Source organism: Bombyx mori, chromosome 26, assembly GCF_030269925.1.
Source record: "Bombyx mori chromosome 26, ASM3026992v2".
Classification (NCBI taxonomy): Eukaryota; Metazoa; Arthropoda; class Insecta; order Lepidoptera; family Bombycidae; genus Bombyx; species Bombyx mori.
This window is the reverse complement of record NC_085132.1, coordinates 7,884,584-7,910,898: the sequence shown is the minus strand read 5'-3', so window position 1 is coordinate 7,910,898 and position 26,315 is coordinate 7,884,584. Positions and strand designations below refer to the sequence as shown.

Below are 26,315 nucleotides of genomic sequence, written 5' to 3'. Positions count from 1 at the left end.
CCTTTCAAAACGAAACGCATTACTGCTTCACGGCACTAATAGGCAGGGTGGTGGTACTCACCCGCGTGGACTCCTGGTCCTACCACCAGTATTGTTTGTTTCACAAAAATCGGCCAGTTTTTTATTGCACAGTCCGGCGACTGAACCCAGGACCTCTATAGTATTAAATTATTACCGAAACCCATTGATATCTCAACCTTAATCCCGTCACTAGTTTCAGATATGATATATAAATCTCATTTGTCGAATCTCACTATCGAAGCGGCTCTAAAACGGCTTTTTTTTATTGCCCGTGTAGGCAGACGAGCATACGACCCACCTGATGGTGGTTACCATCGCCAATGGACATCAGCAATGCCAAGGGCAGAGCCAAGCCGCTGCCTACCGTGAAATCCACACACATCCATCCACCAATACATTCATTCACATCCACAATTTCTTCGAGGTTGAAGTGGGCATGCCGGTATCATCTCTTTGTGTGGGCTTATAACACGCCCTACCACCTGATTGATTTCAGTGGAGTTCAATATCATCAACATTATCAATTTTCAGACGACCACTAATGGACATAGAGTGTCCCAGTGGTCACAGCAACGACCCACTCTGAACGTGTTTCTGCGCCCTTATCCAACTCCTCGATCCATCTTCTCTTCTTCCACCAACGCAGCCCACTCCAGTGCGTTATCTGCTCCTGCAGTCATTTTGGTGTTATATCGATTTCATATCATTCTCCTGCCCTTCTCCCAGTCACTTAGATCGACGAAACATGTTTTCTCCTTCCATACTCCTCTATCATATCCCTTATTTCTTTACTCACTCCCCTCTTACACATATCGTCTTTCACGCAATCCATCCATTTCTTCTTAGGTCTATCTCTTTCTCTAATATTATTATTAGGTGTTATATCGGTTTCAGTAGTTCAATATCATGTATAATACAACATACCCACAAACAAGTCCTTGGCTCAAGCGCTAATTTGCATTTCCCCCAAACAATGTTAGTGTTAATAACAAGTCGTTATCCGCAACGCCCCATGTTGACTCAAGATTATTAATTAAGATAATGACTAGGATGTGTAATTTTGGCTTGAACACATTAACTATATATTTTAATAGCGCTGAATGTTTCATGTGTATAAGACGTAGGTACATGCGACGTATATGCTTTTTGTTTTTAGTACTAATAAAATCCAAAACGGTATTTTCTTCTTTTTTTTTTGCTTTGATAGGTGGACGTGCTCACAGCCCACCTGGTGGTAAGTGGTTACTGGAACCCATAGACATCTAAAACGTAAATGCGCCACTCACCTTGAGATATAAGTTCTAAGGTCTCAGTATAGTTACAACGGCTGTCCCACCCTTCAAACCGGAACGCATTACTGCTTCAAGACTGTTAGACTAAATATGTATTAACCCGATGCAAGAAGAACCGAAATATATAAATAAACACGAGTATCTATCTTTATCTATTAAGTATACTATACTACATACTATATACTATACTATAAACAAACGTTTTCCACGCCATCACCAACCCGCCTCTTGTACGAGCAGACTTCATTATTAATTCCGCACGGATGAATACAAACGGATGATTTAATTAACGCTTTGTGCGATTTTAAAATAGTTCACTATTAATTAAACACAGCATTTCCTTGTTTTTTTGTTTAGTTTAAAAAAAACAGTGATAGTTTGTTAATATCATAAGCAGCACGTGTAACGTGCCTTTAACTCATTAAAGAGTTTTCAAGCGGAGAAAGCGTTAAGTATGCACGTGTTTAAAATAAGACCTAAAGGATGCAAGTGTATTTTGGTGTTGGGATGTAGTGTGCGTCCGCTACAGTTTTCATCGCCATCCTGTCTTAAACCTTGGACAACGATTGAATTATAATTATTGTGACATTTCGTGGGGTTTGAGTTGCAAATAAAATTTCGCTGTCGTTGTCGTGGCCTAAAGGATAAGACGTCCGGTGCATTCGTATCTAGCGATGCAACGGTGTTCGAATCCCGCAGGCGTGTACCAATTTTTTTAATGAAATACGTATTTACTGGTGAGTCCGCGCGGGTAGGCACCACCACCCCGCCTATTTCCGCCGTGAAGTAGTAATGCGTTTCGGTTTGAAGGGTGGGGTAGCCGTTGTAACTATACTGAGACCTTAGAACTTGTATCTCAAGGTGGGTGGCGCGTCTACGTTGTAGATGTCTACGGGCCCCAGTAACCACTTAACACCAGATGGGCTGTGAGCTCTTCCACCCATCTAAGCAATAAAAAAATATTTTTTTATGAAAGATCTCGATTTTCAATACACTTTTTAACTACATGCTTTAACGATCAATATAAGCGAACATTAAGTCGAAATAATGGCTTCACATAAAAAATGCAATCCCTCTAATACTTGAGTCGTCTATTATCAAAGGCGGCAATCTGACTTTTGGACAATGATTGGTAAATCAGAAAAACGAATTATTGACTTTGTATTCCATCGGCAGTCACAAAACTCTTCGGAACGACATCTTAGATAAATAACAGGTTAACTATTAACCTTTATTTAATGCAGGTTTTGAACCGTATTCTTTGAAGGAGACGATTATATTCAAATCAATCTGTATTGACATATCAATAAAATTTTTTTGTCCAAATGCACAGATTGCCACCTTTGATAATAGACGACTCACTTATAGACCTGTATAAAACTCGTTGAAGCGAAAGATTAATGCCCCCGTGTTCCATTCTGTCCCGGTTCGTCCGATGCTGATCTGATTCACTGAACCGTTATTCAGCTCTTTAAAACTGATTCACTACATGAACACCGTTGTGTAAGGCTACGATCGTATAGAAAATACGTTCGATATAATGACATCTATACTAATATTATAAAGAGGAAAGATTTGTTTGTTTGTTTGTTTCGAATAGGCTCCGAAACTACTGGACCGATTTGAAAAATTCTTTTTCCATTAGAAGCCGACATTGTCCCTGATGAACATAGGCTACTTTTTTTAAATTTTATTTAATTTTATTTTTTTGAAGTGAAACTTCCTTATCGGCGTTGGAAAAAAATTTACCGTCACATTTTTCGGTTACGCGTCACATTTTTCCGTTACGCGCCATCTTTTTTGTATTCATGTCTATGATAATAAAATCCTTTTGTTTAAACTTTATCTAATTTAACTTTTTTGTATTCATGTCTATGATAATAAAATCCTTTTGTTTAAACTTTATCTAATTTAACTTTATTTAACCAATTTCTAGAAAGTTGCATGTAGATCATTTTTCGAAAAATAAGGCCATAAAGAAGTTTCACTTCTTACGTGTGTACACTAGTACACGCACACATTTTTTGGTTTCATGTGTGTTTTAATGTTTCCGAAGCGAAGCGAGGGCGGGTCGCTAGTTTATAATATAGCTTGAGTTTATATGAAAAAGGACAGAACCTTACGTAAAAATCCTACCTCCTACCCTACCTACCTTACGTAAAAATCGCATCCAGAAGACTGGTTTTGTTTATTACGGGTGGTAGGACCTCTTGTGAGTCCGCACGGGTAGGTACCACCGCCCCGCCTATTTCTGCCGTGAAGTAGTAATGCGTTTCGGTTTGAAGGGTGGGGCAGCCGTTGTAACTATACTGAGACCTCAGAACTTATATCTCAAGGTGGGTGGCGCATTTACGTTGTAGATGTCTATGGGATCCAGTAACCACTTAACACCAGTTGGGCTGTGAGCTCGTCCACCCACGTAACCAATAAATAATAATCGTACAATCTGCTAACGCCTTATCTTTCGATCCTCCCGTTACAATAAAACCGAGGCAACTCGACTTTTATTTTATTGTGACACAGATATTCGCTTCGCATACATATATTACCCTGTGATTTTCCCGGATAACGAACTCGGATTTTTATACGGATGTTAAACAGACAATAAAACTGACCCGAGGTAAAATTTTACTTGCTTATTTTTTTTTCTGTTTGTCTTTATAGCGGTTTTTTTAGGTGCTGCAATGGATTTACTGGCTTGGTAATACATTGATAAGTTTACCTACAGAGTTCGGTTGCTATGAAACTTGATGAAGGTTTTATTTATTTATTTTTTATTGCTTAGATGGGTGGACAATCTCACAGTGGTTACTGGAGCCTATAGACATCTACAACGTAAATGCGCCACCCAGCTTGAGATATAAGTTCTAAGGTCTCAGTATAGTTACAACGACTGCCCCACCTTTCAAACCGAAACGTATTACTGATTCACGGTAGAAATAGGTAGGTTGGTGGTACCTACCCGCGCGGACTCACAAGAAGTCAAAAATCTATAGTAATCTTTACAAATATTACAAATGACCGGTATAAGTTTTTTTTATCAGTTAATATTACCATAAAACTAAACAAAAATTTAACTAAAGTATTAATAAATGAATCAGTAATCTTTGTTTACAGTAAATAAATGTCTGGAATAAAAATAAAATTGACCTGCTATTATACTTTAGGATTTTTTATTGCCTCTTCAGGTAGGTACGGCCCACCTGATGGAGAGTGGTCACTGTCGCTTATGGCGACACGAGAACCCTCATCGTGGTCGCCGGTAACTACATTCCCGATCCTGCGGATCAGTCGACGTCGCCCAAAACACGTCATTTCGGATCCTCCCGATCCACTAACGGTGCTTTTAGGTACCTTTTTTTTTTGCTTAGATGGGTGGACGAGCTCACAGCCCACCTGGTGTTAAGTGGTTACTGGGGCCCGTAGACATCTACAACGTAGACGCGCCACCCACCTTGAGATACAAGTTCTAATGTCTCAGTATAGTTACAACGGCTGCCCCACCCTTCAAACCGAAACGCATTACCGCTTCACGGCAGAAATAGGCGGGGCGGTGGTATATATCCGCGCGGACTCACAAGTGATCCTACCACCAGTAATTACGCAAATTATGATTTTGCGGGTTTGATTTTTATTACACGATGTTATTCCTTCACCGTGGAAGTCAATCGTGAAATTTGTTGAGTACGTATTTCATTAGAAAAATTGGTACCCGCCTGCGGGATTCGAACACCGTTGCACCGCTCAAAACGAATGCACCGGATGTCTTATCCTTTAGGCCACGACGACCTCAAGCACCGATCACCGTTCTCGTCGGACCCGTCGCTTGCGACGAAGGGCTCGCCAAATAAATTAACCCACAGACACAGCCCGCTGAGTTTTTTGCCGGACCTTCTCAGTGAGTCATGTTTGTGATCTGATGGTAGATTCTACGAAGCACGGCTCTTGCTAGAGTTCATGTTAGTAACGTCGTCAGGTTTGAGCCCCGCGAGCTCACCTACTAGTTCGGTGAATCTAGAATAACCCCTCGAGGATACTAGAATACATTGGAAAAAAGTCGCTCATGGACCTCAGCAATGCTGGGGACACAGCCTAGCCGCTGCCTACCGAACTTATACTGAAAAAGTCATCGATTTTCATTAAAATTTTTCAAAGCAGTATTTCAAACAATAAACAAAGACTTATAATTCTTAATATACGAAAACATGAAATTTATAAATCACCTTTCTCGCTACAGGTCGGCACGCAGTCCCGAACAGTTGTCAGTTCGCTCACGTATTTCTGTAACAAATTACATTCGATTAATAATCAGTTATTTTAGCGTTGGATTCTCTTGTTTAGAGAGTTTTGTAATTTATGACGGGCACCTGGTGGTCGGGGGTTGTCTTAAGAAAAAATGGGTTAGTATTTATTATACTGGACGGTTAGTCGCGCTCATCTCAGTTTGAGGTCTGTGTCTAAATTACATTGTGTACAGGTGGTACATGTATCTCTAAATTTTGTGAGTTTAATTTTTATTACACGATGCTATTCCTAGAACGGCGAAGTCGTTTATAAAAAGAAGATGTATGGTGTCGTGGTACACCGGATAGAAACGAAGTTCCTTTCGATTAATTAGTGAAGGAATTGTAAAAAAATGTAAATTTTTTTAAGTTATAATATTTTTTTTATTATTATTAACAAATATAATGTTATATAAGAGAGAGAGAGACAGAGAGAGAGACAGACAGACAGACAGAGAAACATGCGACGCCGCACAGCTTACAATAGCTTACTATAGCAAAAAGTGTCGTGACAACTTTTCGTAAGAATTTTTTCCGTCTAGCCCCCTTTCACAACGCGCGATAAGGAACTTCGTTCCAAAATATTAATTTTCAGTTCTGTTCGAGGTATAAAGAAAATAATTATTCGGGTATACATTTTTTATTAAGATTTTTTACTGATAAAAATAAAAATAATCGCATGGGTCAACCGCTCCGCAGTGCAATGGAGCAGCCTCGCCCTGGGGGAATCGCCTGCACGATCACGGTATCCCCTACGCCAGGTCAGTATGATTTAGCAAGAGAAATACGAGAACCTCTATCAACCGTGTAACATCTCTTCACCGCGGTTCAGGAATTTTTGAATTTACGTGCAGTGACATATGTTGCTAACAAACTAAATAAAAAAAAACTTACGTTACGGATGCTTTTTCCCGGTTAGGGTACCCCTCCGCATAGTCCCATAAGGAACTTCGTTCCAAAAATATATTTTTTGTTTATTGTCTTTAAAAGCTGCCGAGTATACATCCCATCTGATTGTAAGCAGTCACCGTCGTTTATGGGCGTCAGAAATGCCAGGGGTACCAAGCCGCTGGTACCATTGAGCACTCCCCGCAAATCTCTTTTAAAGAAGGACATGTCATAGCACTCGAGAAACACGGAGTTCATCTAGAGTCAGATGGTACGAGACAGAAAATAGTTTCTGGAAAACGCACTGTGGATGAATTCTGCTCTGGTAGTGCGAGGTGAGGTGATAAAAATGGAGATGAATAATCATCATCAAATACTCTAAAATGTATACCAGATTAATTACTAGACATAGAATGTAGGGCTCTGCACAGATTGGTTTCCATATACCGACTTAATTTAGTTGTTAATTAGTCATGCGTTTCTCGAATGAATATCAGCCAGGCTTTGAGTCTGTATAAGCAAAATAAAAAAGGTTGCCCTAAGAATCGATTTCATCTGCTCAAGTCCCGTCAGACCCTTCCCCATGTTTTGCCGCAAAATCTAAGACGTCAGAGACGTTAGAGGCTGTGAAGATATCTTTTTCTCATTTCCCACATCATTTATCAAACTTGTCATAATATGAAGGGGCTTCCTGTTAACATTATGGTCGTATTCATAAATTAAGGTACTTAAAAAAATGATAAATTAACCTATATTTTTTTATTTCATAGTAGGGTGGACGAGCTCACAGCCCACCAGGTGTTAAATGTCCCTCGAGAACATTTTCGACAGAACTGAAACATACGAGAATGTTCTAGACTCGTCTGAAGGATGGGACAGCCGTTGTACTGTAAAAACTGAGACCTTCGAACTCATGTCTTAAGGTAAATTGCGGCATTCACATTGTAGATGTCTATGGGCTCCGGTAGCCACTTAAAATCAGGTGGTCCGTGAGCTCGTCCACCTACCTAAGCAATAAAAAACATTCGAGAGATGTCAGAGCTATTTCGTTATCCGTTTTTGCTATCTAAAGGTAGAAGGCATTACTCAGGTATATGACATGGAAGGCAGATCAATATCGGCTCCAGTGAGTTGAAGCAACGACAACAATATAGACGAAGCTTAAAAGCTTTCTCTGGAATCTGGGATACGAGTACACAACCTAAGAGAATCTCAAAGCACCGGATCAAAATGCAAAGCGAGCTTTTCGAAAGCAGTAAAAACATCAGTAAGCTCAGTGTAATTATAAAAGGCCCTCGACTTATGAAAAGCCCTTTCATATTAAGTTGAGTGACAAACAGAGCAAAAGTTTTTTGCATTTCAGAAGTGCTTTCTAAAGGCCGGCTAATTAATTCTATTTAGCAACGAGTTAAACAAGAGGCCCTTTTCACCGCGTCTCTTCCGTTTTTTGATGTAGTTTTTCATTAATGTTTGAATTTTATTTTTAACTAGCAGATTGACGCGATGCTACCCGCGGTTATTGTCGTACCCTAAATAGCCTAAGTTATTCCTTATATCACCTACCTATCAGTGAAAGTCTCGTCAAAATCGGTCCAGCCGTTCCAAAGATTAGCCGGAACTAACAGACAGAAAGACAGACAAAAATTGTAAAAAATCTTATTTTGGTGTATGCACCGTATATATATATTCATACGTATGTTGTAAAAAGCGGTTATTTCAATATTACAAACGGACACTCCAATTTTATTTATATGTATAGTTTTTATTTTTTCGTTAATGTATGAATTGAATTTTAAAATAATACTTTATCGGGTATAGTTTTAAAAATGATTTTAGATGTTCAACCGCTTAACAGATCGGCGTCTCATGAACTTGACGGCTCAGGCCGGTTCCATGGTGTTTATAAAATGGTGACGTCAGCATTAGGGCCCTGAAACTGCGATACTTTAAGACATATAGGTTTTAATCTTATTTGAAAAAAATTAGGGATCCTTACTAAAACTCCAATAATGTAACCCAAGGTGTAAACAAAATACCTAAAATATTCTTTAAATCGCGTGCCCTGCAAAAACTAATGATGATAAAATAAAATAATGTACTACGACTTTGTAGAACACATTATTATTTACAAAAGGTGGCGCGACAGCATATATCTAACTATTATAGTTGTGCCGCAATAAGTGTTATTTTATTTAAAAAATAAAACAACGTCAAATATCGTTGAAATTTTTGTTAAAGACCCGAGCGGAGCCGGAGCGGGCTGCTAGTATATAATAAAGACAAAGGGCAAATGAACCTGCTCATTAGACGAATGTTTGCTGATGGGGAAGTCGAACACACAACCTTCGACCCAACAGTTAGGAGCGCTTGCTACTACACCACTGAATGAAGTCGTCGTGGCCTAAAGGATAAGACGTCCGGTGCATTCGTGTTGAAGCGATGCACCGGTGTTCGAATCCCGCGGGCGGGTACCAATTTTTCTAATGAAATACGTACTTAACAAAATGTTCACGATTGACTTCCACGGTGAAGGAATAACATCGTGTAATTAAAACCAAACCCGCAAAATTATAATTTGCGTAATCACTGGTGGTAGGACCTCTTAGGAGTCCGCACGGGTAGGTACCACCGCCCCGCCTATTTCCGCCGAGAAGCAGTAATGCGTTTCGGTTCGAAGGGTGGGGTAGTCGTTGTAACTATACTGAGACCTTAGAACTTATATCTCGAGATGGGTGGCGCATTTACGTTGTAGATGTCTATGGGCTCCAGTAACCACTTAACACCAGGTGGGCTGTGAGCTCGTCCATCCATCTAAGAAATAAAAAAATAAAAAAACAGTTATACAATTCATTCCAAATCAATTATTTCTTATGTAATCACTACAAGGGCACCGAAATCAGATATCTAACACATAAAGCTTACTAACTCGCACCAATGGAAGAGAATGTTTGTAGCAGTCAATAGTTAGGCCCGACTCAAATTGGGCACGTCTTATGCGAGAATTAATACAGTGAACAGTAAGCCTAGATATAGTTTTGGTCTGTAAATTTAAGGGCAGGTACACATGCGGTACTGATTGAATTTGTCATTTAAAATATTCAGGTTTTTTTATTGCTTGTTTTGGTAGACAAGTATACGGGCCCATCTGAGGGTAACTAGCCGCTGTCGCTCATCGACTATGCTTGCTACTGTTACTGCTGAGGACCCCCACAGACTTTGTTTGAAGTATAAAACTCTCTGGCTTTTAAATTTGCATGCTACTCTTTTTTTGTGATTATGCTGCTATTTTCAAAGTACCTGCCTTAATAATTCTAAAAGAAAAATCTTCTTAAACTGTATTTAATTCTTAAGGTTTCTGTTCAGTTCTAAATTTCCAGTTAAACAAGAAAAATTATGTAAAATAACTATATCTTCAATTTGTATGCATAACAAATGCGCCCTGGTATTCCTCCCGTTGTAACGCGTTTCATTTTTCTATGGGTAAACAGATGCTTGTGTCAATCCTTATCATCATGTATGGAGGTGGTCACAATCCTCAGAGAGAAAAATACCCAGCGTCACCCGAATCATGTCATTTGGCATGATAAGATCATTTTATATGTTAAATCACCTTATACGATAATGGTTTAAAATCTATAACATTGCATAACTTGACATTACAAGTTTTTCAGTAGCCGCTAAGTTCCAGGAATCTCTTTCTCTTTCTTTTACTAGCTATTCATACCACATGATAGTGGAGTCAGTTTTTCTATTTTGTTCCTCCGTTTCGCTCTAACTTCGGCATCATTGCCGGCAGTAGCATTGCATTCCCTCTTGTCCATCGGCACTAAATCTTATCATCTTGTCTTGGGTCTTCCTCTGTGTCTCTGACCGTGGAGGTCGAGCTGCATTACCAATTTCCCACGTAATGAAAACTGAACCACCTCTCAATTTAGAACGCTAACCTCTGCCGTAATGTTGGTCTACTCTCCAGGTATTGCCAGAAAGAGGAAAAGCTACGTAACTCCGTAAGCTCAGTGAGCTTCTTGAGAAGAAGACAAATATTTCATGAAAATAAGCCCAGTTCATGCTGTTGTTGGGCGTGAACAAAGAATTTATGACCGATTATCTCTATATTAATACGTGAAGGAAAAACTTTATATCCCATTTTACGAAAATTGCGCGGACGGAGGAGTAAGAAATTTCCCACACTTATAGAGAATATAGAGAAGGAGCGCAGTATGTTAATATTTTTTAAAATTATGCCTAAAAATTAAATTAAATCAATAAAAAAACATTACACACACTACCATGTATTTGATGCACACACGCATGCATACTATTTAATTTTATTTATTGTCAAACTTTTGTTCTTGACGTCTGTGGTCAAATTGAGAATAGATTAAATATTTTTTGTCTTTATTAATATTTTTCTATAGTGTACTCTTGGCGAAATTTGTGATTATAGAAGTTTAAAAGTCTTTGAAAATAGAATCATAGTAGTGTACAAACTTACAATTTCAATTAATTATAGTCGAATTTCGACTACTGCGGGACCACTAGTCATAAGTTCGCAACGACTGATAGCTATGTAGTTCCACCGCAAGCAATAATAATTTTGATTTCCCACACACATGTAAGCCGCCCTAAGCTTCCAAACTCTCAAACACAAATGCTAGACATAAATTTCGTCCCAGACGCGGAAAATTCAATCCGACTAACGATTATTGCTTGTGTATTCAAATTGTGGGCTCGGATTGCCGGATCTTAGACTCGTTAATAAGTTGCACGATAATTACATACACATTAATTACATAAACCGTTTGAGAGGATGGCAAGCGCCAGATTCCTAAAAATATATATGGATTTATGCTGACGACTATTCTTAGTTGCAATTTTTTGATTAGTTAATAGATAAACTTGTTTTTTTTATTGCTTAGATGGGTGGGCGAGCTCACAGCCCACCTGGCGGTTACTGGAGCCCATAGACATCTACAACGTAAATGGGCCTCAAGTATAGTTACAACGGCTGACCCACCCTTCACACCGAAACGCATCACTGCTTCAGGGCAGAAATAGGCAGGGTGGTGGTACCTACCCGTGCCGACTCACAAGAGGTTCTACCACCAGTTTTTTTTATAAGGGACCAAAAGTCTCCCATAGGCACTGCAATATAAATATCGCTGCTGATCTTAAAACAAGGTTTCTATGTACCATCCAACTTTATTAGCTCTGCCCTGTTCCTGTGAGTTATGTCCTTCTTCAAGATTTACGGTTTCCCATATGGGCTATCTCCCGGACATGAATCTCCGTTAAGGCTTTAATCCGTCTAGCGCACCTCAACTTGAATTCCGCTTTTGGTCATGCAAGACCTAACACAATTCTTGATTAAATTGGCAGACTGGTTAACACTTGAAGTTGCACGAGTACTATACAGCAGAAATAGCGATACCAACTTACGTGACCAGTAAAATAAGTTTACGACAGTGGACGCGGAAATAGCTTACTCTCAAACATCTTTCAAGAATTTTAAAGGTTAATAAAGGTTTTTCTTCTTTGGTCTTCTGAAGTGCATGAAGCCTGTATTTTTTTTTAAATGATTGGCTATAGCTATCCCGAAATACAAGATATTTGATAGGCACCTGAATGTCATTAAGGACATTTTCAGCATAGGTTTTCAAGCTTACATACAAGTTCCAGATTCGGGCCAATAGGTTTACAATTTCAGTCGCTCAGTGGAAGTTATTTATTCCCTTTGATGCTATCTACGAAAATGCTTAGATGGGAGGATGAGCTCACGACCCATTCGGACTTAAGTGACTCGGCAACCGGACACAGATATTAAGATTTTGAAAGTCGTCGTGGTCTAAAGGATAAGACGTCCGGTGCCTTCGTATGTAGCGATGCACCGGTGTTCGAATCCCGCAGGCGGGTACCAATTTTTCTAATAAAATACGTACTCAACAAATGTTCACGATTGACTTCCACGGTGAAGGAATAAAATCGTGTAATAAAAACCAAACCCGCAAAATTATAATTTGCGTAATCACTGGTGGTAGGACCTTTTGGGAGTCCGCACGGGTAGGTACCACCATCCCGCCTATTTCCGCCGTGAAGCAGTAATGCGTTTCGGTTCGAAGGGTGGGGTAGCCGTTGTAACTATACTGAGACCTTAGAACTTATATCTCGAGGTGGATGGCGCATTTACGTTGTAGATGGGCTCCAGTAACCATTTAACACCAGGTGGGCTGTGAGCTCGTCCAACCATCTAAGCAATAAAAAAATAAGTACGTAAACGCCGCCACCCAATTTGAGACATGAGTTCTAAGTCTTAGTTCTATGGCTAATGGCTGGTCCACCTTTTAAACTGGAACACATTACTGCTCTACAGCAGAAATGTGCAAGGAATGGTGCCTGCCATGTGCGATGTGGGCTCACAAGATGCTCTACCACAAGTTTTACTATAATACAATGAAGTCTCTACAATATTAAGTCTTAAAGGGATGATGACGTGCGCGCTTTCAGCAATATACGAGTATGTACATACATAGGTTCTAACCATTAAGCTTTAATAGCAATTTTGCCCTCATCTAGACGCATTACGCAGAAACGTCCAGATACAAGATTATACACAATCAGGGGCTTATTGTGTGAGACATTCCCAACGATAACGTCTCAGATATTATGATTATTATTTGTCCCCAAATATTATTATGATAACGAAATATAAGATATTATGAACTCGATAAAATTGTTATTATATGACGCTTAGACGACGCTATGAATTCTGAATTCACGACGGTATGAATAAGGTCAGAAGAAGCGCATGATTAATGAATAGATAATATACACCAGCCTTTTAACAGATAGACAATTGAATACATTCATGGCTTTTTGGAAAAAATCTCAATTGTTTTTGAATTATGGATTCGAAAGGTTAGAAATAAATCCTTGGCCTTGGATATCTAATCTTGGATACCAGTGAGGGATATTTAATATGCATATGCCATTTCATTCGAGAACTAAATAATATATACGTTGTAAAAACGATAAATATCGCGGTGTGTTTTCTTTTGAAAACACAATAATTGCCGCGATTTCGGAAAGTATTAGCTCTGCTCAGCTATCGGCTTGTGGGAAAGTAGAAAGGCGATGGATTACAGCGCTATATTGTCCAACTTTAGTACTAACACTATCTGAATCCTACTTTTTTTTTTTTTTTTTTTTCATTGCATACATGGATGGACGAGCTCACAACCCACCTGGTGTTAACTGGTTACTGGAGCCCATAGACATCTACAACGTAAATGCGCCATCCACCTCGAGATATAAGTTCTAAGGTCTCAGTATAGTTACAACGGCTACCCCACCCTTCGAACCGAAACGCATTACTGCTTCACGGCGGAAATAGGCGGGGTGGTGGTACCTACCCGTGCGGACTCCCAAGAGGTCCTACCACCAGTGGTAAGACAGTAAACATTTCTGCTAGAGGAAACACAATGGAAAGTTTTAGTTAGCTAAAATGTTTCCTAGAGCCCTATTCCCCGTTTGGACAGCACTACACTTGACGACATTTCACTTCGGAATCTCCGGGTAATTAAGCTGCCACTCAATCGCTCCGTTGACCGGTTTCCCAGAGGACCCTCATCTCGATATGAACGCTGTTTATCCTGATTTCTCGATGCGTTTGGACCATAGTATTCGTTTTGACTGAGATTGCGTTCTGTGTTGTATGAAAATAAATTTTAATGGTTAGAATAATCCCACTATCCTGGAACCGATGTTTTAAATCCGGTTTGAGGTGTAAGATCGCAGTCGTGTCATTGAATTACAATTATCTTTGATTGAACTGCCGGCCCCATATGCCGTCGCACTGGCAATCGGTGGGGCAGATCGATGACCTGGTCAAAGTAGCTGGTAAGAACTGGACACGAAAGGCAAGAGACCGAAAAGAATGGAGTGCATATGAAGAGACCTACATTCAGTATTGGATGGACACGAATTGAACGAGTGAGATTTTTGAACTTTAATTGACTTTTGATGATCTTTAACATCTATTTTTGTGCAATAGCTCGACACCTATGTGTAAGTTATTAAGTGCTCTACTAAACAAACCGTTCCTATTCAACTGCTGAGATAGCGATTAGAACTCAATGTAGAACTGCATAAAGATTAAAATACTTTGGTACTATGATTGTCCTACTCTTCAAGTTGCTTTGAATGCAAAAATAGGCAGGATTATACACACGTGCTGACTAGGAAGCGTATAGGATATTATTAGGTCGAGCAAAAGTTTGAGACATGAAATCATAATTTTTTGCCCCAATTCATTTCTTTTTTACTTGGGAATAAATTGTATCATGGTTATATTAGTAGACCTATTTATATCGAGTTTGTTTGAGCGAATGGCAGATTTCATTTCCATTCGCTGAGGCTCTCTCGAGACAATGTCCCCAGTACTTCGACGAGGAGTTTGAGAAGTGCCTTCTAACGTTACTCCGTGGTGACGTAATGTGGCATGAAGATGTACAAAAAGTATATTGGCTAAAGTTTATTATACTATATTATACTTTTTCTTGACCTTTGTCCACCTGATTGCTTGTTACCACAATACTCAAATGTCGCTGAATAGAATCTTAAGCGTCAATGACCTAACCGACGACCTAAAGCTTCTAAAGAGCCGAAATTAAAAGCTCGTGCCATAAAAAATAAATTTTAATAAATTTGATTTAAAAATAGTGTAAGAAAAAAAAAAATTATTGTAAAAAAACCGTGGGGTGCATGATATAAGTAGTTATAAATATTTTATGAACATATATGAGTAGAAGGGTTATTTTGATGATAACCTGAAAAGCACCCCACGCTTTTTTATAATAAAATATTTTTTTCTTACCCTATTTTTAAATCAAATTTATTAAAATTTATTTTTTAGTTGGGTTTTCTATAAAAGCGTATTTTGTTAGTTTTTTTAAACTATTATTTATTTTTCATTTTTTAGTTGAGTTTCAATTTTTTTAATATTTTTTAAAATATTGAATTGTCATTGGTCCTTAATAAGTATACCAAATTACGAGTAAATCCGACGGTTTGAAGGGGGTCAAAATCTTGTTCAAAGATTCCGTTACATACATACATACGTCTGAAGCTAATAAAAGCGTATTAAAATGACACTGGAAATTTAATACATAAATAGTACCTTTTTTTTTTTATTGCTTAGTTGGGTGGACGAGCTCACAGCCCACCTGGCGTTAAGTGGTAACTGGAGCCCATAGACATGCACAACGTAAATGCGCCATCCACCTTGAGATACAAGTTCTAAGGTCTCAAGTATAGTTACAACGGCTGCCCCACCCTTCAAACCGAAACGCATTACTGCTTCACGGCAGAAATAGGCAGGGTGGTGGTACCCACCCGCGCGGACTCACAAGAGGTCCTACCACCAGTAAAAAATCTATCTATCTATCCAGTATCTATCAGTGTCTATCTCTTCATTGGTCGAGAGAAAGTGAAACTACACGAATCACAAAATTTTATGTCCCCTTCCTTTTTACATTTCAAACTACCTTAATCCATGAATTTTCTGTATGAAAGCCTTTGAAATAACTCCAACTAAAAGGTCTTGATCTACCACTGTAGTGCTGTAAAAACGTTACTTAGCTTAGCTCAAGTAAAAAGGTCGGTGGTTCTCAAAGAGTGCCTTATAAAAATGTAAAAATATTCGCTGCCGTTTCCTCGCTTCCAAGCCGTGTAATCCAAAACTTAATGAAGAGACTCTTTTATGTTGTGAAAGCAAAACAAAAACGAAATAAGTGGAAGCTAGATGCCAAAACGAAATAAAAAAGAAACACTTAATTGCTTTTTTTTTAAAGTAATTTTAGCTGAGCATAACGGTAATGAGCTTAACGGTAATCAGATGCCATTTCCATCACAGAGCAAATGTTGCAATCAGTCTTGATCGATAATACAATGTCTGAGTTGTATTGGAACTGTTCAAACTGAATTAGGTACGTTATTGGTTTGCCTCAGAAATGGACAAATAATTGAATTACATTACATTGTTCGCATACCCAGTTAAAGCGCTCAATGTTATTTGTTTCTTGTAGTAACTGTATGTTTTATTTATTTATTACTTAGATGGATGGACGAGCTCACAGCCCACCTGGTATTGAGTGGTTACTGAAGCCCATAGACATCTACAACGTAAATGCGCCATCCACCTTGAGATATAAGTTCTAAGATCTCAGTATAGTTACAACGGCTGCCCCACCCTTCAAATCGAAACGCATTATTGCTTCACGGCAGAAATAGGCAGGGTGGTGGTACCTACCCGCGCGGACGCACAAGAGGTCCTACCACCAGTACCAAATGTCCGATTGTCTATAAATTGGACCATATTAATCAGTGTCTTTTTATGTTAATACATACCTACCTCATATCTCTGACCTACCTCTTTGCCAACACCATTAAATATTCCCGACCACACTGAAGAAAATTGTATTTGGAGACCTCTCGGAGTGTTTATGTCTGTCCAGAGAGCGATGAATTCAAAATATCATGTTAAAATGCATGCCATTTGATGTTTGCCTTTCTAGCTGAAAGCTTTTAGGCGGTAAAATTTTTAAAGATTAATCTTTTTGTGTCTTTTTTGTTTACTGGAAATCATTCTAAGTTACGAAAAAGTTGGAACGCTCTCGTAGCAGGAACAAAACTGGATCTCATTTTTTTTAATTGTTTTGAAAATTGTAATAGAAACAGATACAATATCGCGGGCATTGAGCGCGGCGACCCAATCATGAAATTCCGTAACGAAAAAAACCTAACACCCCTCACTCCGCCTAGCATGTAGCTCGCGTTCAACACACTCACACGTTGCGCTTGTGTAGTGTTTGTGAATAAGCGCGTGGCGTGACGTCACACTGCATGCGCATCATGAAAAGTCTGCCCATCTCTCTCCCGCGCGGTCTAGCTTATGAGTGTGAAGGGGACAGTTAAGGTTTTGCTTTTATTAATGTTTAATATAGCGTGGTCTTGTTTTATTATTGTTTTAATATTAAATTATCATTGTCTAATTATAATTGCATAAGTTGATAAAAAATGCTATGCAATAGCTTTACCGCGGCAGTTCCCCAGTGCCACACGTTTTTTTTTTTAAGCGATGAGACGTACTCACGGCTTCTTTGATTCCCGTAGCCCATAGATATATCTACGTAAAAGTCGCCACCTACCTTTACATTTAAAACCAAGTAATTTAAGATCAAGCTAGTATTATGAAAATTTTAAGAAACAAACTGTAGCATAATCAAACTTATTTATTCAAACTCTTTTTTTGCGCTTCCTATGCTAAAGCTTTCAACCCATTGTATTTCAATATTTTTTTGTGATCATTTAAAAATTCTATTGATACTCTCTAAGCGGAAAGGATTGTGAATGGTCAGTAAGCAACTCTTAAGGAGTACCATAAATATGGCATCTTTACTCCGAATAGGACTTTTGATGCATATGCTAAGATGACCACCGATGACATAGTCTTAAATATTCAGATTAGTTTCAGATTAGTGGGTCTCAAAAGACTAACCCTAACCCAACCCAAATAAAACCAACCAACCAACCAACCCAAATAAATGAGAAATGACTCCAAAAGTATTTAAAACTTGTCAATTATCTTATATCCTACAAAAAATAGAACCTTTTTCCTTTACTCGTAGTTTGACTCTCCGAAAATGCTAACAGTTACCAGTTACATGTTACTAGTGATTTATTTTATCTTTAGTGATTTATTTTATCTTTACATTCTTTATATATAACAATTTAAAGTACTTATTTTTAATACGATAAGTATTTCATATTTACTATTTCAAACTCATCGTCAGAGCGAAAAAGGATTGAATAAAATGAATTCCACAAAAAACTAAAGAGAAATTAATACAAATATCAATTTGAATGAGCCCCTAAAACCCCGAGGCGAACTCAGCTATATATAGTAAATACATAGTAATCTGTGGCCCGAATGCGGCCCTAAAATGTTTGAATAGAAAGCCCTTAGGGAAGCCTGTTGTAGACATTGTACAAATTTGTATTATAAATGAATAAAAAAATGTATAATGATTTGTATTTAAAGAATTTATATGTTTCATTTTTCATAAGAATTTTACATTGTTCAGTAGATTTAAAATTTTATACTTTTATTTTATTTTGTACTTGAAAATACTTGATTAAATAACAAAAAAACCGACTGAAGACCATTGATTACAGTTAAATTTATACTTACCCCAAAAGACGCACAATACGAAGACATATTGTATATTTACGTAAGACTAATTGATATTCCAATATAAGGCTCCTAATACGCTATTAGATTGCACAGACGCCAATCTTTCGAAATACTACTGCACAACGCTTTACAAAAGAATTTCTAAGAGCATTTAATTTGGATCAAGACTCTGCTGAAGTCAGCTCAGATATCTGCTCAGTGTCGCATTGCACGTTTCCGAATCAAGAAACACCTTACCACGATAAATTTAGCTACAAATCCTTCCCCCAGGCTCTCCATGGAGAAGGCAGAAGCAAATCCAACACGTAAATTGAAAGTGTGATGTTCTATCTAGCCGGCGTTTTAAACGGCTACTCTAATCAACAATTCTGCCATATGGTAAGCCTTAATAATGTCGCAAAATTCATGCCAATTGTGCTCAAGGAAGAAAATTAGAGGCTCGGAACAATATACATATATATAACAAACGGCCGTCTGGTGTAGTGGTAAGTGACATGATCACTACACAAGGGGGTCGCGGGTTCGAATCCCGCTAAGGGAAGATATTTGTATGATAAATGTAGAAATGTCTTTTCCAGGGCTATGGATGTTTATTAAATATATGTATGTGTATAATAAAAATCTTACATTTATTTCCGTTATCTGGTACCTGTAATACAAGTTCTTTACGAACTTAGTACGGGACCAGTTAATGTGGCGTGATTGTTAGTATATAAAAAAATATATAAAAAAATAACACACCTTACACAAAATATATTTAGGGGTCCAAGTGCTAAGCCGATTTTTCACCCAGTGCCGCGGCCATAAGGTCAGACATAAGAGCCTATAGATATTGTATGAATATGGTGGTATACATTGGGGCATAAAAGGACAGTCACTGTAATAATAATAATAATAATATAATAATAATAATAATAATAAATTAAAAATTAAATCCCTAAAATCCTACCTTAAGCTCCCTACCTTAGGCTCCCTAAAATCCTACCTTAAGCTCCCTAAAATCCTACCTTACGTCCGAGGCGAACATCTGTCCACGTGGGGAGCGGAAACGCGTACTATCGAAACTTACGCGGCTAACAAGGTAAAGGTAACCCATTAATATGGAGACAAGACTAAAAAGAAAATTGAGAGGGCCGCTTCCCGGGGGCGATCGCCGGGGCACACCTGGAGCTGGCGCTGGGTGTTCCAGCATAGGATCCGTCAGCGGCGGAGAGTTGAGCAGGCGGGCTCTCGCCGGGGATTTACAACCCGAAAATGCTACAGCCGCCAACAGAAATCACGATGTAGAAAGTAGGAGCAATAGCCCATGTGAACCTTACAGCCCGAGTACCGGTTCATACAACCCCTCGGTACAATCATCACCATCATCCTCGGGTCATAGAGGCTCACCAACGTCGACTATGGATGTTGCGCAGGGGGCGAATGCCTTTTTACCTGCGTCCACCAAAGCTGGCAAAACAAGGGTGCGCATGAAATGGAGCAGAGAAGTAAACCTATTTATCATGCGCACCTACTACTACGTCACTAAATTAGAAACTGATCTGACTATTTACAGAAAAAAGCTGCATGAACATTTTTCACTAAAATACCCTAATGTAATAATTTCACAGCAAAGAATATCTGACCAAAAAAGGGCAATAGAAAGAAATAAACTACTATCTCAAGAAACCCTAGACCGACTAAAAGAGGAAGTGAGAAAACAGCTCGAAGACGAACAAACCAATAATGTTGAAAATGAAAAATTAAATTCAGAAACATATTCACACGAATATACGACACTTACTCCACAAACTATTTTAACGAAGAAAACACAGCAACATACAAATATTATCTCTAGCACACAGACCTCTCATTCATCCACTCAAACCGAATCAATAACTCTGCTGTTAGAAAATGAAGTCGATATTTTAAATACTAACCCCACAGAAGGGGCAACACAGACACAAGAAGTTAAAGATAAATTTGAAACGAATTTAACAATGTACTCAGGCATGGACCCTAAAGCAAGGCCGCCATTGCCTAAACTTAAATATAGCTCTAAGCTAAATGAACTGATACGTCTATTTAATAATGACATACTTGTAGATTACATCTCACCAGACACACAACTATCAGATGTACATACATTAACATATTGCACCGCCGTAACTATTTCGGAACAACTAAAATATAAAATTATAGCAATAGAAGGAAACGCGAGACATAAAAAAAACTTCAAACCACCGTGGCAACAAAGATTGGAGAAGGATATAGCAAAATTGAGAGCAGATATTGGTAAACTGACCCAATACATAAATAATAATAGATCTAAAAAAGTAGTCCAAAGCGTTGAACAAATATTTAAAAACACTAAAATACACACATCACACGAAAATGGCAATAAAAAATCTCAAGAATTTTTAGACACACTGAAACAAAAATTAGCTCTAAAAGCCCACAGACTAAAAAGATATAACAACTCACAGAAACGAAAGAATGAGAACACTATATTTCTAACAAATGAAAAACTATTCTACAGAAACCTAATAAAGCCGAAAACTGATCGAGACAATAGTAATATAGATATACCAACAGCAGAACAATTGGAAATGTATTGGGCTAGGTTATGGGAAAATAGTGCAAAACATAATGACAAAGCAAATTGGATTACTGAAGAAAAAGAAAGATGGGATACAATAGAAGAAATGCAATTTGATGACGTGACAGAGGAAGAAATAACTACTATAACAGCTAGACTACATAACTGGAAATCCCCAGGTATAGATAAAATCCATAATTTTTGGTTTAAAAAACTAATTTGCTTACACAAAACAATAGCCAAAAATCTAACAGATATTATCTCTGGAAATCAAAGTATTCCCGAATTCATAGCGACAGGAATCACTTATATGATACCAAAAGGTGACTTCTCTATAGAAGCATCCCAATATCGACCAATTACATGCCTTCCGACTATTTACAAAATTTTAACAACAGTTATTACAAAGAAAATAAATTCACATATAGAACACAATAATATCTTAGCTGAAGAACAGAAAGGGTGTAGACGAGGCCGCATGGGCTGCAAGGAACAGCTAATTATAGACTCAACCATCATGAAACACGCCACCACAAAAAATAGAAATTTACACTGTACATATATTGACTACAAAAAAGCTTTTGATAGCATCCCACATTCATGGCTGATCCAAGTCCTAGAAATCTACAAAATTAACCCTATAATAATAAGCTTCCTACGCAATATCATGACACATTGGCAAACCACACTTAAATTAAAAAACCCTCCTAATTTTGTAACAACACGACAAATAGCCATAAAAAAGGGTATTTACCAAGGTGATTCTCTCAGCCCTTTGTGGTTTTGCCTCGCCTTGAACCCACTATCCCATCAATTGCATAATGACCGGGCGGGATACCGCATTAAACAACAAGATAACACCGAAACAATAATATCACACCTGATTTATATGGACGACATTAAATTATACGCAAAAAATGACAAAGAAATGAAAAAGTTAATAGATACTACCACGATATTCAGCAACGACATCAGTATGCAATTTGGACTTGATAAATGTAAAACCGTACATATAATAAAAGGAAAAGTCCAACCCGGTGATTATACAATAGATGACACAAACACAATAACGGCGATGGAACCAAGTGACCTTTATAAATATCTGGGCTTTCAGCAGCTCAAAGGACTCGATCATATAACAATAAAGCAATCATTAACTTCAGAGTACAAAAAACGTATCAATGCCATTTGCAAAACGAAATTATCTGGAAAACATCTTATAAAAGCACTGAACACCTATGCAATACCCATTCTAACCTACTCATTTGGAATAATAAAATGGAGCAAAACTGACATAGAACAAATAGAACGCATAACAAGGACTACATTAACAAAACACAATAATCTTCATCCAAAATCTGCAATAGAAAGATTGACAATTAAAAGACAAGACGGGGGTAGAGGCATGATAGATATTTGGCATCTATGGCGTAAACAAATACACAGCTTAAAAACATTTTTCTACATAAAATCAGATTTAAGTGAAATTCACAGAGCCATAGCACAAAATGATAACAACTACACACCGCTAAATCTCAAACAAAAAGAACTAATAGATAATACAGAAAACCTAAGAAATAGAAACCCACAAAAAGACATGGAAGAAAACTGGAAGAAAAAAGCGCTACATGGACGACACCCTCATGACCTAAGCCAATCTCACATAGACAGCAAGGCATCAAACATGTGGCTCAAAACAGGAAGTCTGTTCCCCGAAACGGAAGGATTTTTAATTGCCATACAGGACCAAGTAATAAACACAAAAAATTACAGAAAATATATTATTAAAGATCCCACTATTAGAGACGATAAATGCCGCAAATGCAACACCCAGCCAGAAACAATACAGCACATAACTGGAGCATGTTCAACCCTTACACAGACAGATTACACTCACAGACACAACCAACTTGCTAATATTATCCATCAACAACTGGCTCTCAAACATAAATTGATACAAAATATAAACACACCGTACTACAATTATAAACCACAAACCGTTCTTGAAAATGACTCCTGTAAACTTTATTATGATCGCGCTATTCTTACCGATAGGACGATTCACTACAATAGACCGGATATCACTTTACAAGATAAAAACAATAAAGTCACCTACATTATTGACATTGCAGTCCCGAATACCCACAACATTCAAAAAACGTTTACAGAAAAGATGACAAAATACACAGAACTTAAAGAAGAAATAGTTAGAATTTGGAAACAGAAAAAAGCATACATAGTCCCAATAATAATCTCAACCACTGGAGTTGTCCCAAACCACATCCACAACAGCTTAAAGCTTCTAGATTTAAAAGATAACATATTTATTTCACTACAAAAGGCAGCTATCCTAAATACATGCAGAATAGTGAGAAAGTTTATGCAGCTTGAAGAAAACCAAACTTACTACACGCAATAAAAACTAGCATAATTATTAACTCATAACTAATGTATATTACTTGGCCAAAAGCCCGTATATACAGTTCCACCGGCTCTGTCGACAGACTGAACTGAGAAAGGGGAAACATATGTAAATAATAATAATTTATTTATTTCTCTCTTAAAGGTACAAGGTACATACAAATTCAAATGGAAATAAATTAACCTTATAATTTATTTTGTAAGCCTTTGAAAGAGCTGAAGTCTGTACTAGGTTCAAAGACCTGTATTACTGATCTCCAGGCTCCCTCCTTCTTAAGATAGATTAGGTTAGGTTAAGTCGTGAACAGATGCTGCGGACTAGTGTTGAGAGATCATTAGGTGTTATATATTAAGAAGGTCATTTTACGTGTGTGTGCGTGTGTGAATGTGTGTGTATTTGGGTTGTGTATGTGCGCGCGTGTGTGTGTGTGTGTGTGTGTGTGTGTGTGTGTGTGTGTGTGTGTGTGTGTGTGAGTTGGAGTGTGCGCGCATGCATGTTGTATTGTGTATGTGTGAGTATCTGCATCTATGCGTGTGTATTATTACTATTACATAGGTATAAATAATTATTTGCTTAATTGGGCTCGAAAACAAAAAGCAGATTACTTCACAGTCTGGAGTAAGTTCTCTGTTTGCTCGTAGTCTAGGTCGTGAAGCCAATTTGTTAGTGCATGTTTGCATTGGGTCTGTGTCATGGGGTATATATTGATCAGCTTATTGATTTTATTATATATGAAGCTACTTAAGAAGCCATAAAAGCGTTGAGCTAACGATGTAGAAACAAGTGTTGTGGGACGCACACCATGCCCGCGCCGCTGACTTACGAGCAATGTCGGATCGTATGGAGTTTTCGAGTGTGTAGTCATAATAAGATTAAGAATAAATAATTTACGGACAGAAAGGACTTTACAGGTTTTGTAAAGATCATTTGTAGGAAACCTATAAGGGAGCCGCCATCCAACTTTTAAAATACATCTCTGGGCACGTTCAAGTTTTAAAAAGTGTGTTTTGGAAGACCCGCCCCATGCCACTATGCAATACTGAGTGACTGATTGACAGAGCGCTAAATAAACGAGTGTAAGTACGTTCCTGTCGGTTACATGACGCAGATTTTTAAAAATGTAAGTGAGTTTGCGTAATCTGGACGACAGAACGTCAATATGGGAATGAAAGGATAATAGGTCATCGATCTGTATACCCAGATACCTAATGCAATTTGTCCTGGCAAGGGAGGGGCAACCGCAGGCAGTTTGTCCAAGAGCGTTACAGGAGTGGGCTATAAGTGAAAAAGGCGAAGATGACAAGATGTAAGACTGCCTCGTGGAAAGGATAGAGAGAAAAATGGTACCTAACCGTGCGGGCACACTATAAACTCTACTACCACTAAGTACAAGTAAGTATCAGTAACAGATAAGTAACAATGATTATTTGCACATAAACTCAATACTTCTATATTATTATGTTATACATTCTACAATTGAAAATGAATAAATTATCCATGATTTAAAAACGTTAAAGAAATAATGAATAATTAAATAAGATTGAAGATAACGTTTTAAGACTGAGCAAACCCTACGGCGTAGCAAGTCGTAACAGCTGCGTAGCGGGCGTGCTACGATTGGCATTTCGGTACTGCAAATTACCCAATATCAGTTGGTCAGGATTCCATGAGAGTTTTGCCATTTTGAAAACGTAATCTCGTTGATTTTTTTTTTATTGTCCTTGTAGGCAGACGAGCATACGGCCCACCTGATGGTGAGTGGTTACCGTCGCCCATGGACTTCAGCAATGCCAGGGGCAGAGCCAAGCCGCTGCCTACCGCTTAATACTCTCCACAAGCCTCGTTTGAAGAAGGACATGTCATAGCGCTCGGGAAACACCTATACACAAGTTGCTATACAAATTACGATGAAATATTGTAGTACGTGCAAACTTTTTTAAAATTGACTGTATATTTTTACACGGAAATGCTTGTGCTTGCGAATAAGAGTTTACTACAAACAAGCAAATCAACTGAAATAAAAATTTGCTTAGTGAAATCATGTAATCTAGAGAGAGAGAGCGGCAGAGGGAGAGAGAGAGCGAGAGAGAGTATCCGTTATTGTACACATTGTTTAATATATATAATACACATTGTATAATAAATAAACAATGCAAAACAATAAATACAAAAAAGTACAATTGGCGGTCTTATCGCTAAAAACGAATTAAATGTGAGAATAAGCTGCAATGACTTTATTAGTGAATGTGGAGTAGTCTTTGGTAATGGTGAACACTTCTATAGTTACTTGTATAGTATTTTCTTGAAATCACGTCATATGGAAAGGAAAACACGGTGTCAATGAGCCTTACTTTTTAAGATTTTTATTATTGCCCTAATAGGCAGACGAGCACATGGCCCATTGCGAAGTTGTCGTGGTCTAAAGGATACGACGTCCGGTGCATACGTGTTGAGCAATGCACCGATGTTCGAATCTCAGGCGGGTACCAATTTTTGTAATGAAATACGTATTCAACAAATTTTCGCGATTGACTTCCACGGTGAAGGAATAGCATCGTGCAATAAAAATCAAACCCGCAAA

General features: G+C 38.1%; 1 protein-coding gene across 2 annotated transcripts in view; it reads right to left on the bottom strand.

The window, feature by feature from the left end:
- LOC101745937 (uncharacterized) overlaps window positions 1-26,315 on the bottom strand; it is a 76,257-nt gene that overhangs the window by 1,684 nt on the left and 48,258 nt on the right. For both annotated transcript variants that reach the window (XM_062676342.1, XM_038020681.2), the window contains exon 3: window positions 5,537-5,594. In XM_062676342.1, the coding sequence (XP_062532326.1) occupies window positions 5,537-5,594 (58 nt within the window). The remainder of the gene's footprint in view (window positions 1-5,536; window positions 5,595-26,315) is intronic.